At 44.1% G+C, this 14,564-nt stretch overlaps 1 protein-coding gene across 1 annotated transcript in view; it reads right to left on the bottom strand.

Moving 5' to 3' along the window:
- Positions 1–4,287: 4,287 nt before the first annotated feature.
- LOC306997294 (NLR family CARD domain-containing protein 3-like) overlaps positions 4,288–14,564 on the bottom strand; it is a 30,379-nt gene continuing 20,102 nt past the window's right edge. The window contains exons 3-11 of the mRNA XM_079610537.1: positions 8,849–8,908; positions 8,591–8,695; positions 8,400–8,507; positions 6,452–8,245; positions 5,803–5,976; positions 5,413–5,586; positions 4,855–5,028; positions 4,571–4,744; positions 4,288–4,423 (exon numbers count right to left, since the gene is read on the bottom strand). Coding sequence (XP_079466663.1) covers positions 4,414–4,423; positions 4,571–4,744; positions 4,855–5,028; positions 5,413–5,586; positions 5,803–5,976; positions 6,452–8,245; positions 8,400–8,507; positions 8,591–8,695; positions 8,849–8,904 — 2,769 coding nt within the window. The 5' untranslated portion in view covers positions 8,905–8,908 and the 3' untranslated portion in view covers positions 4,288–4,413. The remainder of the gene's footprint in view (positions 4,424–4,570; positions 4,745–4,854; positions 5,029–5,412; positions 5,587–5,802; positions 5,977–6,451; positions 8,246–8,399; positions 8,508–8,590; positions 8,696–8,848; positions 8,909–14,564) is intronic.

The following is a 14,564-nucleotide window of genomic DNA, read 5'->3' as shown; positions in this document are numbered from 1 at the left end:
GAAAGCCTGGGGCCATATTCACAACAAAATCTTAAGGCTAAAAGTAGCTCATAACTTGCCGACTTAGGATAACAACTAGTGGTAAAATACAATGTTTTGTGAATGCGGCCCCTCTGCGAAACTAGAGTGAAACTATCTGTGGTTCTGCTCAACTCATTCGGTTAATTCCAGGCCAGCTTTTGTTTGCTTAGCAACTGTTACTGAAACCATTTTTTTTTCTGCGATTTAAAAAAAGTTTTCAGTTTAAGCTTTCACTATTTAATCACAGTCTACGTTTTCTAGACCTCCTTTCTGAGCACAAATTATTATATATTTTTTTTGTATCAGATACTTCACATTCAAATATTAGCTCAGTGGGCATACACCATTACAAGCCATATGACAAACCACAAACCGAAGCTACAGAAAACAACAAAGTCCTTGAGAGAAGTTAATATTAATTTAAAATTATGGTAAATCTTCACTTTACTTCACATCATTTGAATTGGCAGAGAAAAAAAACAGCTCGTTTTTTTTCTTTCAATGTCTCGTTTATACACAACTATTTTATACAATATACTTTTTTTTGGATACAATTACAACAATTGGGATTAACTGCACATTGCAGCTTTATACCAATCTGCAACATTTACAACATAATTTAAATATAAAAGCACAACAAATATTCGTAAACAACTAAATATATGTCAAAAAATAGGCATAAATAACGTCTCGGTTACGGATGTAACCCTCGTTCCCTGAGTAGGGAACGGAGACGTTACGTCGAATGGCGACGAAATGGGGTTCGCTTAGAAGCCTATCCTCTTCGAACAGTAATAAAACGAGCCAATGGCAAGCAAATGCCATGGGTCTGCTGAATTTGCATAGCATAACTCCGCCCCACCATGTGGGTATAAAGGAAGTGAGCTGGCAACATGCAGATATGTTTCTTCGCTGAAGGAGCCAAGGCTGAACTCGGCTGTTCCAGCGGTACAGCGGAAGTGGCAGGAAGACGTAACGTCTCCGTTCCCTACTCAGGGAACGAGGGTTACATCCGTAACCGAGACGTTCCCTTTCGTTGTCACTTCGAGTTACGTCGAATGACGACGAAATGGGATTCCTAGTCCAATCACGCCACCTCGGCTGTCTTCCAGTGCCCTGCGTAAGTCTGAGCTCCCTGTCGTGAGACTAGCACGGACGAAGGACTCCTACTAAACACAGGAATACCAAGGTAAACTGGGAAGCATATCTCAGTGGAATATGCAATCAGTGCCCGCCCGAAGGGGGGACTTAAGAATACACATATGACCCGGAGGGGGGTGCATACGGAGAACACTGGGGTGTCCAGCCCGCAGGGTGGAATCTTTCAACCCCAGGGGTGGCAGACTGGCTTGCCAAGGGAAAGACACATGCTCGAGAGAGGCTTACAGTGGAATACACACGTGGGTGTCGCCCAGAGGGGGAACCATGCACATGGCGGCATCTAGCCAACGCGAAAGCTGCCAGAGGCATAACTCTGGCGTTGACGTCAACAGCGCTGGAGGAACTCCGGGCTTATCAGGCTCACCTGAGGAAAATATCGCACGTATCCAGTCCGTGGAGTGGAATGGCGAGCAAGCGAAGACACCTGAGCGGGTCCTAGTACCGGCTGGTTGAAGCGAGTACACGGGAGGACACTGGCTCCACTCGGAGGTTATAGAATCTGGCGAATGTGTTGGGTGTCGCCCAGCCTGCAGCTCTGCAGATGTCTGTTAGCGAGGCGCCATGCGCTAGAGCCCAAGAGGAGGCCACACTCCGGGTGGAGTGGGCCGTCACACCAAGGGGGCACGGTCGACCTTGCTGCTGGTAAGCCAAAGCAATGGCGTCCACTATCCAGTGAGACAACCTTTGCTTGGAGAGAGCCTTTCCCATCAGCTTCCCACCATAACAGACAAAGAGCTGGTCTGAGGTCCTGAACACTGCGTTCTGTCTACGTTAGCACGGAGGGCGCGTACTGGACAGAGCAATGCCAAGGCTGGGTCTGCCTCCTCCAGGGGCAGCGCTTGCAGGTTCACCACCTGGTCCCGGAAGGGAGTGGTGGGAACCTTGGGCACATATCCAGGCCGGGGTCTCAGGATCACGTGAGAATTAGCCGGCCCGAATTCCAGGCACGCTTCGTCTACAGAAAATACGTGCAGGTCCCCTACCCTCTTGATGGAGGCCAATGCAACCAGGAGCGCTGTCTTGATTGACAGGAACTTAAGCTCCACTGATTGCAGAGGCTCAAAGGGAGCACTCTGCAGGGCAGTTAGAACCACTGAGAGGTCCCAAGAGGGAACGAGAGGAGGGCGAGGAGGATGTAGTCTCCTCGCTCCTCTCAGGAACCTGATGACCAGGTCGTGCTTTCCCACGGACTTACCTTCGAGTGCGTTGTGATGTGCGGCGATAGCGGCAACATACACTTTGAGGGTGGAGGGAGACAGCCTTCTATGGGGTTATTATTGTTGCAATATTCCAAATAAATAGATTAATATTCACAAATAAATGTAAAGAGATTCACAAAAATGTATCGAATGCACAAATGAATAGATTAAGATCCACAAATAAATGTAAAGAGTTTCACGAAAAATTATAAAATTCACAAATAAATAAAATGAGATTTGCAAATAAATAAAACATTTACAAATGTTTTCTTATTTTACAAACACAACTCTGCCTGGCATTTATTTGTGAATCGGTTCCTGTGCATTTGTAAATCGCTGCACACATTTGTGAATTGGTTCCTGTGCATTTGTGAATCCCCTCACGCATTTGTGGATTTTGAAACACTTCTAGCGCAGACGTGCAGAGAAATCCACAAATAGGTGGACTCCACCCACCGCCTACTCAAGCCAATCAGATAACGGCCACATCGAGCTGGCCAATCGTAGCACGTTATCGCTTCAACCAATCACGTTTGGCTTTACACTCGGGGCGGGAAGTGGGAACTGACTGACTGATTCTTGCATCAATGAAAGGAGCAGCACTGGAGCGCACTAGTAGCGCTGAACTGTGTGTGGTAAAAACACTCTGTTTTCAAAAGATTGTTGGAGTTTAAGGCCTCTTTATATTTCCATCAGGATACACTCAGGGAATTATGATAATCAGAGATCCCGAGCATCATGAACAGTCTCTACACCGGCAAGAGGCGCGACACAGCGCGTCAAAAGCAAATAGGCACTGTCTGTTCACTGCTGCCGCTGCAGTTTAAATCATGTAAAACTAGCATGTTTGGAATGTTAACACACATTCCCTATGTGACGTCTGCTTAGCTTTATATACATAATCGTGCTCTTAACGGCTCTGATCGTAGCCTGCTTATTGACTAGTGCTGGTTACTATCATATTTCGTGATAGTGTACTGGACGCGGGGCATTCATTGATAGTAAACGGATGCCCGCACTTCTGATGTAGCGGCTACTTCACGCAATTAGGACATATGTTTTTGCACATTCGCTTTGCCCAGTGTAGATTGCCTCGCACAGGGTAGACACGATTTTGCCTTTTAAAGCACAATCGCAGTGACAAATAGCAATATAGGATATAAATAAATGTAACGTAGAATACCAAATATAAGCCCAAATGTATAAATACAAAAACATTTGTCCTAATTGCATGGTCTGTTCGAAGAGGATAGGCTTCTAAGCGAACCCCATTTCGTCGTCATTCGACGTAACTCGAAGTGACAACGAAAGGGAACTAAATATTAAAGATAATTTGGTCACCATGATTTTGCCAAGACAGACATGTACCTGGATCAAAATATTGTATTAGTCCTGGAATAACATTCCTGTATGTAAACATAGTCCTGACCCTATCCCTACCCGATTGTAGGTTCTCCCATCTCACCGACCTTTCCTGATCATTTAGGTTCCTTGTCCTCAAAGATCGAAGATCATGTAAAGAGTTTAGGGGTAATTATGTCTCCCATGAGGTCAGCTCCATCAATTGCCACTTTTAAGTCTTATTTAAAAACATATTTATTTTCTTTAGCTTTTGAATAAGTTATGTTTGTTGTGTTGTATGATTTTAATGTTATAATTTTTGTATATCATATAGTATCATATGTATCATAAGTGAAATGACAGGTGAATGACATTGATGTAGAAGCACCTAACACTGGTTATAAGCCTCAACTTAAACGGTAAACTTGTCCCTCAAATCTGATTGGTTGATTTGAATGTTAACAAAGATGTTGATCCAGGTACATGTTGCAACGGTAAAATCACGTTCGCCAGGTAATTTAATAGAGGCTGCCCCCCCTGTAGCTGATTTCAACTCAAAACTAACAGATCATGTACATTGGCAAGTAAATTGTGAAAATGAATGAGGAATTAGAACACTGTATCAGTCACTGGTACAGCAGCAGCAACAAATCCACTGAGCTTCCCATCCGTCAGTTCTTAGCTGGACTCTTCAAATGTAGCTAAAAAAAAAAGAAACAATAAATTACATTTATTTCAGATCAAAAAGCATATTTTTTCTGTATGTTGAAAATATTATTTTCCTAGTGTTAAAGCAACAACTTAGTAACTTAGTTAATTAATTGCGTTAAAAAAAAACTCAAACTTACTGTAATTTCTCCAGTTTATAGTGTGGATTGAACTTTATAGCAGTGAGCAGGTCAGTGCCCGTGTCTGTGAGTTTATTTTTAGTCACATCCAGCTCTTTCATATGTGAGGAATTTGATCTTAGAGCTGAAGCCAGAGCAGCACAACCTTCATCTGTGAAATCACAATCCCTTAGCCTTCAGAGAGAAACATTACACAGTATTTACACACAGTTACAGTATATGCACTCGACTTTATTATATACTTTTTCCAAAGTAGGATTACGAATCCTAAATAATGATCTCACCACAATATCTCCAGATTACATAGAGGATTCCAGAGTTCATCAGAGAGAAATTTTACTCCTGCATCTCCCAATTCATTCGCAGACAAATCCAACTCTCTCAGGTGTGAGGGGTTTGATCTCAGAGCTGAAGTCAGAGCTGCACAACCTTCATCTGACAAGTTACAAAATCTCAAACTGCAGAGAGAACAATGCGACATTCTTTAAATTCTTTACATTTGATTAGTTCATTAAGAAACTAGTACATGTACAATGTTACAACACCACTAATATTTTAGGAGAGAGGGGAAAACATTTAGAATTATGTGATGTGTTCCATTTACATTTTTAAAAAGTTGTATATACGAAAATAGATCGTTTTAATGTGCTACTTTTCCTGGTAAACCATCACAATGAATTAGAGTCCTCTACATCATGTGCTAACGTAATATTACTGTGTTAGCAGACAGTGGTGACTCTCAGAACATCTACATATATGACTAGCTTCTTAACTGGACTAATTAAATTCAACACATCGGACCATTTAATTTACTTTTTTATAATGGTTCTTGAAGAACTTACTTCAGTGTCTCCAGTTTACACTGAGGATTTTTTAGTGCATCAGAGAATAGCTTCATGCCTTGATCTCCTAGGTCATTTTCAGACAGATCCAGCTGTCTCAGATGTGAAGGGTTTGAATTCAGGGCAAAAGCCAGAGCGGCACAACCTTCTTCTGTGATATCACACCGCCACAAACTGCAGACAAATAACGAACAGTTCTGTTTGCTTAATTCCGGGAATACAGTGCATGAAACACTATATCAAATAAAATACTTATAAAACTTCAAGGATGATTATAAAACATCAGACAAACTGTAGTGTGTGTTCATAGTTCAGAAATGGAGGACTTCTGAAGTCGAATGTTGAAATATTGTTTATAATAGAGTTAAAATAAGTCTAAAAAAGTCTTACCACAGTGTTTCCAATTTGCAGTGAGGACTTCTCAGTCCAGCAGAAAGTAACTTCACACCTGAACTCTTCAGATGATTGAAGTTTAAGTTGAGTTCTCTCAAACATGAGGATTCTGAGCCGAGAGCTGAAGCCAGATCAGCACAGCAATTCTCTGAGAGACTACAACAGCCGAGCCTGGAAATAAAACAAGATCACCTTTATGTATTTTATATATTTTTATGTGCTATCAGTTTATACAAAAACTACTTTGAACCCACAGCTTTTAAATACAATATCAGCACTTTAATGACACCAGGCAATATAATTTAATACTTTTAATAATAAATTCTAGTCAAATGGACACATCTGTACAAACACATGCAAGAACAAAGGATCTGTGTGCAGGATCTGATTATTTATATTTAAAATATGATTGTTTTTAGATAATATAATATTATAATAATAATAAATAGATACAGGTTTTAGATAAGTATAGCATGTCATACTGCAGGGCACTACTTGAAACATCATGTCATCTACCCATGTAGACCGTCAATCACACAGATCCATGTGGTTCAGAAGCTCTATATACACACTTCACATATTCTTAGCATAAAATGTAGACTTTCTTTGTTATTGTGGTGATAATGTGAAAGAGCCGTTCACTTACTGAGCTGATCTGGATGCTTCAACCACAGGCAGAAGATTATGGAGAACTTGATCCTGTGTGATATTATTTTGGTTGAACTCATCCCTGATGTATTCCTTTAATTCAAACACTTCCAGCTGCTCTGAAGTAAGCAACACAAAAACCAGTGCTGACCACTGTGCTGGAGACAGATTGGCATCTCTTATCATCCCAGTGCTGAGATAGCCTTGGATTTCATTTTCCAGAGTATGATCACCTAGTTCATTCAGACAGTGAAACAAATTGATGGATTTATCAGGAGAAAGATCGTCTCTAATCTTCTTCTTGACGTACTGGATAATGTCCTCGGTGTTGTGAGACATTCCTCCTGTTTGTGTCAGTAGGCACTTTAAAAGAGCTTGATTGGACTCTAACGAGAGACCCAGAAGGAAGCGAAGGAAGAGGTCAAGATGGCCATTCTTACTTTGCAAAGCCTCTTCCACAGCCCTCTCATATACTGTGAAGCATGCTGAGGACTGATCATTGTATTTTAAGGCCTGGTATTCACTAAGAACATCTACATATTTCAAACTGAAGGAAAACAACACATACAGAGCAGCCAGATGTTCCTGCGTGCTGAGGTGAACAAAGCAGTAAACTTTCCTCTGACACAGACCAAATTCCTCTCTGAAGATCTGAGTGCACAATCCTGAGTACACTGATGCTTCTGTCACGTCAATGCCACACTCTCTCAGATCTTCTTCATAGAAGATCACATTGTGTTTCATAAGCTCTTGAAAAGCCAGTTTCCCCAGTTTTAGGATCATGTCTTCATCTGTCAATTTCTTCTCATAGTCCTTCTTATGTTTGACGCTGGTCTGAAGGATCAGGAAGTGTGTGTACATTTGCGTGAGAGTCTTGGGAATCTCTCCACTCTCTGCTCCACTCAGCATCTTCTCTAGAACAGTGGCTGAGATCCAGCAGAACACTGGGATGTGGCACATGATGTAGAGGCTCCTCGATGACTTCAGGTGTGAGATGATTTTATTGGCCAGACTCTGATCAGCGATTCTCTTCCTGAAGTATTCCTCCTTCTGTGGGTCATTGAAGCCTCGTACCTCTGTCACTCGATCAACACACTCAGAGGGGATGAGATCAGATGCTGCTGGTCTGGAGGTGATCCAGATGAGAGCAGAGGGAAGCAGATTCCCCAAAATGAGGTTCGTCAGCAGCACGTCCACTGAAGCTGATTCAGTCACATCACACAACCTCACGTTGTTCTGAAAATCCAGAGACAGGCGACACTCATCCAAACCATCAAAGATAAACATGATTTTACCTTCATTTGGAGAGATTTCCAGTTGTTCTGTGCCGATGAAGAACTGTAGAAGATCTTTAAGACTGGATGTTTGGTCCTTCAGCAAATTGATCTCTCTGAAAGGAAGTGGAAATATGAGGTAGACGTCCTGATTCACTTTCCCTTCAGCCCAGTCTAGAATAAACTTCAGCACAGAAACTGTTTTTCCAATGCCAGCGACTCCTTCAGTCAACACAGTTCGAATGGGTTGGTTTTGTCCAGGTAAGGGTTTGAAGATGTCATTGCAGTTGATTGAGGTGTCCTCCATTGTGGCTTTCCTGGAAGCTTTTTCAATCCATCTGATCTCATGTTCATTATTGATCTTTCCACCTCCACCTTCCGTGATGTAGAGCTCAGTGTAAATCTCATTGAGGAGTGTTGGGGTTCCTTGCTTTTTTATTCCCTCATAGAAACACTGAAACTTTGTCCTCAAGTCTGATTTGAGTTTTTTGTGGACTTCAGCATGTTGACAGTCAAAGCTACAGCACACATTTGAAAATACACAAATTAGCAAGCACAGATTTTTACACACGCAAAAATAACTTACTTTATAAGAGTAAATGTTGTAAAACGTTTTATTTTAAGTTTTTTTTTTTTTTTTTACAGAGGCAATTTACTTATATGTGTAAATACCTGCACTCTGTGCTGATCTCATGTAGTGTTGGGTTTGTCCAATCCAAACTCCGTTTTCTCACATCTGACTGGAGAACTTTACAGATTTCAGCATGTCGACAGTCATTACTATGAGTAATTATAACACAGATTAAACTTCAATATTCAGGGTTTACATTTTATAAATGCCTCAAATTCATTTTTAAACATACCCGTGTACAGAGGAGTCTCCATCCCTAAAGAACACTGGGTGCTCTATTGACTGGTCACTATTTATGGACAGACAGCTGGGAGCTGGTTTCTCAACCTGCATTGAACTTTAACAAAATAAATTAATGAGCATTAAACTGATTTAATCATGAAATGCTATTTTATTCAGAGCAGACTATCGATAAATAAGCAATGTTCAAAAGTGCCTCCATCTCAAAACTGACCTCATTTGTCTTTACATTTGAGCATTTCTGTTGTACCTGCAAAAGCATGTGTCAAAGCTTGGCTTTGGTGAACCTGGTCTCTCTGGCTCCATTGATCTGTAACCAAACCAATAAGACACTTTGCATGTAAAATGTTCCTTTCAAAACTGTCATCATGGGGCAATATTGATAAGGTTTATATTGCAAGTACATTTCATCTTAATATTGACTTGTGTTCAAGACTTAACTGGATTTAAATATCTGATTCTTCATTTACCTATGATGACTGAACAAAAATAACTAACACCACAGTATTTATTTATTATAATATTACTTAAGAAAAACAAGTGTCTATTTGTTAGTAAGATTGTAAGACAAGTTTATTTGTATTAGTGTTGTCACGGTACCAAAATTTCAGTATTCGGTACCGATACCTATGAAAATCCACGGTTCTCGGTACCAATTTCGGTACCAAAGCTAATTTTGATTAAATTTGCATATATTAAAGTGTATATCCATTTGTTAGATAACCTTAGATAAAATGACCTAACAACAGTTATACACTGAAGCAATTATTCTCCTTGGGGTAATTTAAAAATGTAGCCTACTAATACATTTTTAAAATCAAAAGTTGTAAAAGTGTTTGTATTAAATAACATTCACAAACATACATTAATGTTGTAAAAATATATTGTTCACTCAATGTGTTGATGTTAGATAAGGCATTAAGTAATGTTAATGAATGTTATCTGTTACCAACTAAACAGGAGATAAAACGTGTTTTATTTGACTTGACTGTCCTTTTATTTAATCCAAAATTGCGTTCATATTTAAAAGGCCTTTTAAACAAGATACAACCGCACACGATACCACTTTAGGGGCCGTTCACATATCGCGTTTTATGCGCGTGCAAATTCAGTGAGATGCACTTCAATGCATCTCAACAGGTAATGTGACAAAAATCAGCGGTCTTTCCGTAACAACATGGAAAGCTCAGCCGAACAGCTGTACAGGGCGGCTTTTTATTTCTCATCTCAATGAATATATCTAGTAGTAAAGCTAATGCAAGGGCTAGAAATCAATTAATTTTTTGATGATACTTACTTGTCATCATGGAGAGCGCAGTTTGCACCGCTTTCTCCTTTCCACAAGCGCGTGCTTTCCTGTTGCATCTGCCGTTGCTATGCAACCATGAACAGAGGTGCGCCTGGAAAACGAATTTGCACGCGCAAAAAACGCGCTATGTGAACGGCTCTTTCCTCCTTTCTTGTCAACAAGTGGATTCAGAGAAACCGCATTTGCAGCGCCGCCGGTCGCCATGTCTCAGTGTGTTTATGAAGAGGACGCAACTGTGCACGTTCGGACAGCGCGTCAAGAACTGGATTAATCCTTCGGTACCACCGGTACTTAAGAAAAGCTGGTACCGTAACCATTTAATTTTTTTAGTACCGAAATGGTACCGAAGTACCGGGTCTTTTGACAACACTAATTTGTATAGCTCTTAATATTGAGCAGCTTTAAAGAAAGTCATACCATGTATGACTATATTTAGCTTTATTGTATTCATTATCTAGTAGATAGAACTGCGCCACTTTTAGTAAACAGAACTGCATTAAATTACTTGAAATCACATCATGTTTTAATAGAACCACTGTGCAGTAAACTGATGCAGTTACGGTAGCCATTTTGACATTACATAAAAACGTCTCAGGTTACAACTGTAACCTTTGTTCCCTGAGAACAGGGAACGAGACAATACGTCATCGACGCTATGGGGAAACGCCTCAGGCGTGACAGGTGTCTGAAATCACAATCAAATCATGGCAATCACATTGACCGGCGACAGGCCGTGAATCATTAACGTGAATGATTAACGTGCGACCTGGAAGTATATAAGGGCGCCTTGCAAACATGACAAATCATCCTTCGTCTGAAGGGACTGTTTGGTAGGCAGGCCCCGAGGCATGGCAGGGAGACGTATTGTCTCGTTCCCTGTTCTCAGGGAACAAAGGTTACAGTTGTAACCTGAGACGTTCCCTTTCGAAGGGAACTCAACAATACGTCATCGACGCTATGGGGAACGATATACTCACGCCGCCATGCTAAGGGGAGTGCATGCCAGAAGGCAGTGACCACTGTCAGAACCAGCAAATTCAAATGAAATGCAAGAACCACTCACCCTCAGGTCACACTGGGCTGTCAGTGACAGCATTCCCTACGGTCATAGCCCAAGCTATAAGCCTAACAGGAGGACCTCCAAATTATGTTATTCCAAAGGCCTACCTGGGCCTGCTCAAAGGCCTAGGACCACAACTTCAATTTAGAAGGGGTCCCTTCTAGGGAATGTGGCTAGGGAACCCGAGGGAACCCCAGCCAGTCACTATTCGGGGGAATATACCACCCGAAATGCCACCAGGAAGGCCTGACCTGGTGTCACTTACGTTGGACACTTCAGTCTGGCCAACTTCCTGTCTGTCCGGAGACAGAGCCTCTGGACATTTGCCTTAGGTAAGGCATCCAACCCGAGGGACTGCGAAGCTGGCAGAACCACTCAGCCCGGATCTCAGAGACGGGATATCCCGGAGAGTATGACTCAGCATAGTGCTTTACAACCCTTGCTAGAGAGGGGAGTTTCTCTACTCGATCCATGGATCTACCCAGTGTTTGTGTTTCAAAACACTGAGGAGGCCTGTGAAGGCCTATGGGCTGATCTAACTGGGAGGCCTCACGAGAGGCCTACGACCGTCTGACCAGACTCAGGAGTCCAAACACTCATAGTGACCCTCAGTGAGGGGAGCAATGGACCGTCTGGTCGGCAAACCAGGCTGTAGGCAGAGTAAGAAGTTCCGGGAGGGAACCAGTAGCAGAGGAAGAACACTTTAGTTGAGCCAAGGCACGAGCTTGCTTTCAGCAGCTGCCTAATAAGGCCAGCTAAACTGATAGCAAGCGGCCACTAGCTTCCAGAACCCAGCATGGTTGGGGAACCACTCACAGGGAGGCCTGGTGAGGCCTACTACCTGATAACCACAGTATGTGGGAGCTCATATTCAGGAAGGCCTGGTGAGGCCTGTAACCTGATAACCCCAGTATATGGGAGCTCATAACCAGGAAGGCCTGGTGAGGCCTGTAACCTGATAACCACCGTATGTGGGAGCTCGTAACCAGGAAGGCCTGGTGAGGCCTGTAACCTGATAACCACCGTATGTGGGAGCTCATAACCAGGAAGGCCTGGTGAGGCCAGTAACCCGATTACCACAGAATGTGGGAACTCACCTTCAGGGAGGCCTGGTGAGGCCTACTACCTGATAACCACAGTATGTGGGAGCTCACCTTCAGGAAGGCCTGGTGAGGCCTGTAACCTGATAACCACAGTATGTGGGAGCTCATTCTCAGGAAGGCCTGGTGAGGCCTGTAACCTGATAACCACAGTATGTGGGAGCTCACCTTCAGGGAGGCCTGGTGAGGCCTACTACCTGATAACCACAGCATGTGGGAGCTCACCTTCAGGGAAGCCTGGTGAGGCCTACTACCTGATAACCACAGTATGTGGGAGCTCACCTTCAGGGAGGCCTGGTGAGGCCTGCTACCTGACAGCCACGATATTTGGGAGCTCACATTCAGGGAGGCCTGGTGAGGCCGACCACCTGATAATCACATCATGTGGGAACATGATAGAACTTTCCACTTAACCCGAGCCATAGTGGTGCGAGGTAGGATAATACAGAACTGAAAGTGAAGGACTCAGACCTGTCCTGTATCACAGGGGAATACTCTCCACCTCACCCTGAGGTTTACCAGGGTGCGGGCCTGCCAGTGGCTCTAGGGGTGACAGAAAATGCATCTGTGTCCAACAGAGGGGAGTGGGGATTGTTTGTGAGCCAACCACCTACAACCCGACGCTCGAGCAGTAGCTCAGTGAGGTGAGTGAAGCCTATACTGGTGGCCCAGATCCATATGCTAGTTCTGCACGGCAGGGTCGGGCCGACAGACCCAGTCTCTTCGTGAGGCGAAAGACGGCCTAACCCTGCTCAATAAAGACACATTGTACCGGGGAGGCCTATTTGAGGCCTAACCCAGGATCTTTATAAACCATGCCTCTGCACCACGCTGCATTACTCTTGTCGCCCCAGAATGCAGAGAAGGGGGCGGGCCTTGGCCTAACGACTCCCATGGGAGGAGGCTGTCATACAGGGATGCTAGGAACCTTTATTCACAAAGTGAAGGTTCAGAGGCAGAAATGCTTAAGCAGAGCGCCTCCATTATCCCTGGCACAGCCTAGGCCAGCTACAGAGGCGGCCCTGGTGAGGGCCAGCCTGCAAGCATAGATCTACCTGAGGGCTCGGAGGAGCCACAGCCTCACTAGAAAAATAGTTATTATTATTTCATACAACTGGCTGCAGAATCGCTCAGCCCACTGAAAACCCAAACAGAGCTCAAGGGGGCGATGTACTCAGGAAGGAAGTCAGACGGCCCCAAGGACCGGACATAAGATCTATCTGAAGCACTAGCGTCAGTCTATACTCCAAGATGAAAAACCTGTGTAGGAGAGAGACCAACTACCCTACCCTGAGGTGGCTAACAGCCCGAGGGCTAAAATAGTCGTTCTAGCCACCTAACGGGGAACTTCAGGGCCCTAATAATCCAAAATGTACCTTACATGACCCCTTAGCTCTATACAGGGAACGAGGTCTGTAGAGAGATACATTTTAGTGTTAGTTGCACACAAAATGACTCTTAAAGAAGACCACTCAGCTCACCTGCGGCATGCGAGGTGAAGACTTACCAGACAGTTCTTTATGAACATGGGGTCTACCACCTTTACATGCCTGAAAGAGGCACTCTCACTAACCAAGCAGAGGCGGGCCATCAGAACATTGTTCTAACCATGAGCCCAGCCTCAGGCCAGATGTAGAAAGCGTCTGGGGAGTCGGGGAAGAGAGGAAAGGGCTAAGATATAATCACACCCTCAGGGGAAATGATCGATGCCGATGCTGTGTGCGTTCGTGCTGGATCACCTCCCTCAGATTCCTCTTCTTGCGGGAGTTGCGCCTCTTCTGCGATCTACTCCTCCACGGAGGAGGCGCACGAGAGGCGACACTGGCTCTCTGGCCCTGTCTACGGTCCTCGGACCATGATGGGCCAGGCCCTCCCATCTGTCTGGGTGTGGATACGGATCTCAGCGGTATGTAGGTCCTAGTACAGCTGATCGCGCCCTCGCCTACACAGCGGTGCCGAAAAGCTCAGAGGGCGAAACCAGCGAATCGAGGAGAAAGCCTCTCTCTCTTCTCCCCGATGTCGGCCAGGTTCAACCACAAATGCCTCTCCGTGGCCACTATCGCAGCAGCAGTCTGTTTGGTGGCCCGGAGAGGTACATATTCATTTGCGGCGCAGATCCGTCGAGATCCCCCAGCAGATTGGCCTGGTGTACCTGCAACACCGCCCTGATGTGCAGAGTAGCACCGGCCTGACCCGCTGGCGTGTATGCTCTGCCATTCAACTGGCAGGGTTGGAGCTCTCAGTGTCGACGCCTGTCCAGACACGAGATAGTTGCAAACGTCTCGTCAATGGGCGGCATCGACACAAACCCATGCTCTCCTATCACCTCAACATCAGTGAGACTAGTCCGCTGATGTCGGTGGACACGGGCAGAGTATGGGTTCTTCCATGTCCTCTAGATCTCAGTATGAGATCGGGAAGAAATGAAAGGCTCACCTGAGCTGGTGGTTTTATGACCGGGGGAAAACCGCTCTCATAGGGAGCGATTTCTCCCCCA

This window comes from Phoxinus phoxinus, assembly GCF_949152265.1.
Source record: "Phoxinus phoxinus genome assembly, chromosome: 4".
NCBI classification, from domain to species: domain Eukaryota; kingdom Metazoa; phylum Chordata; class Actinopteri; order Cypriniformes; family Leuciscidae; genus Phoxinus; species Phoxinus phoxinus.
This window is presented reverse-complemented; position numbering and strand designations above follow the sequence as displayed.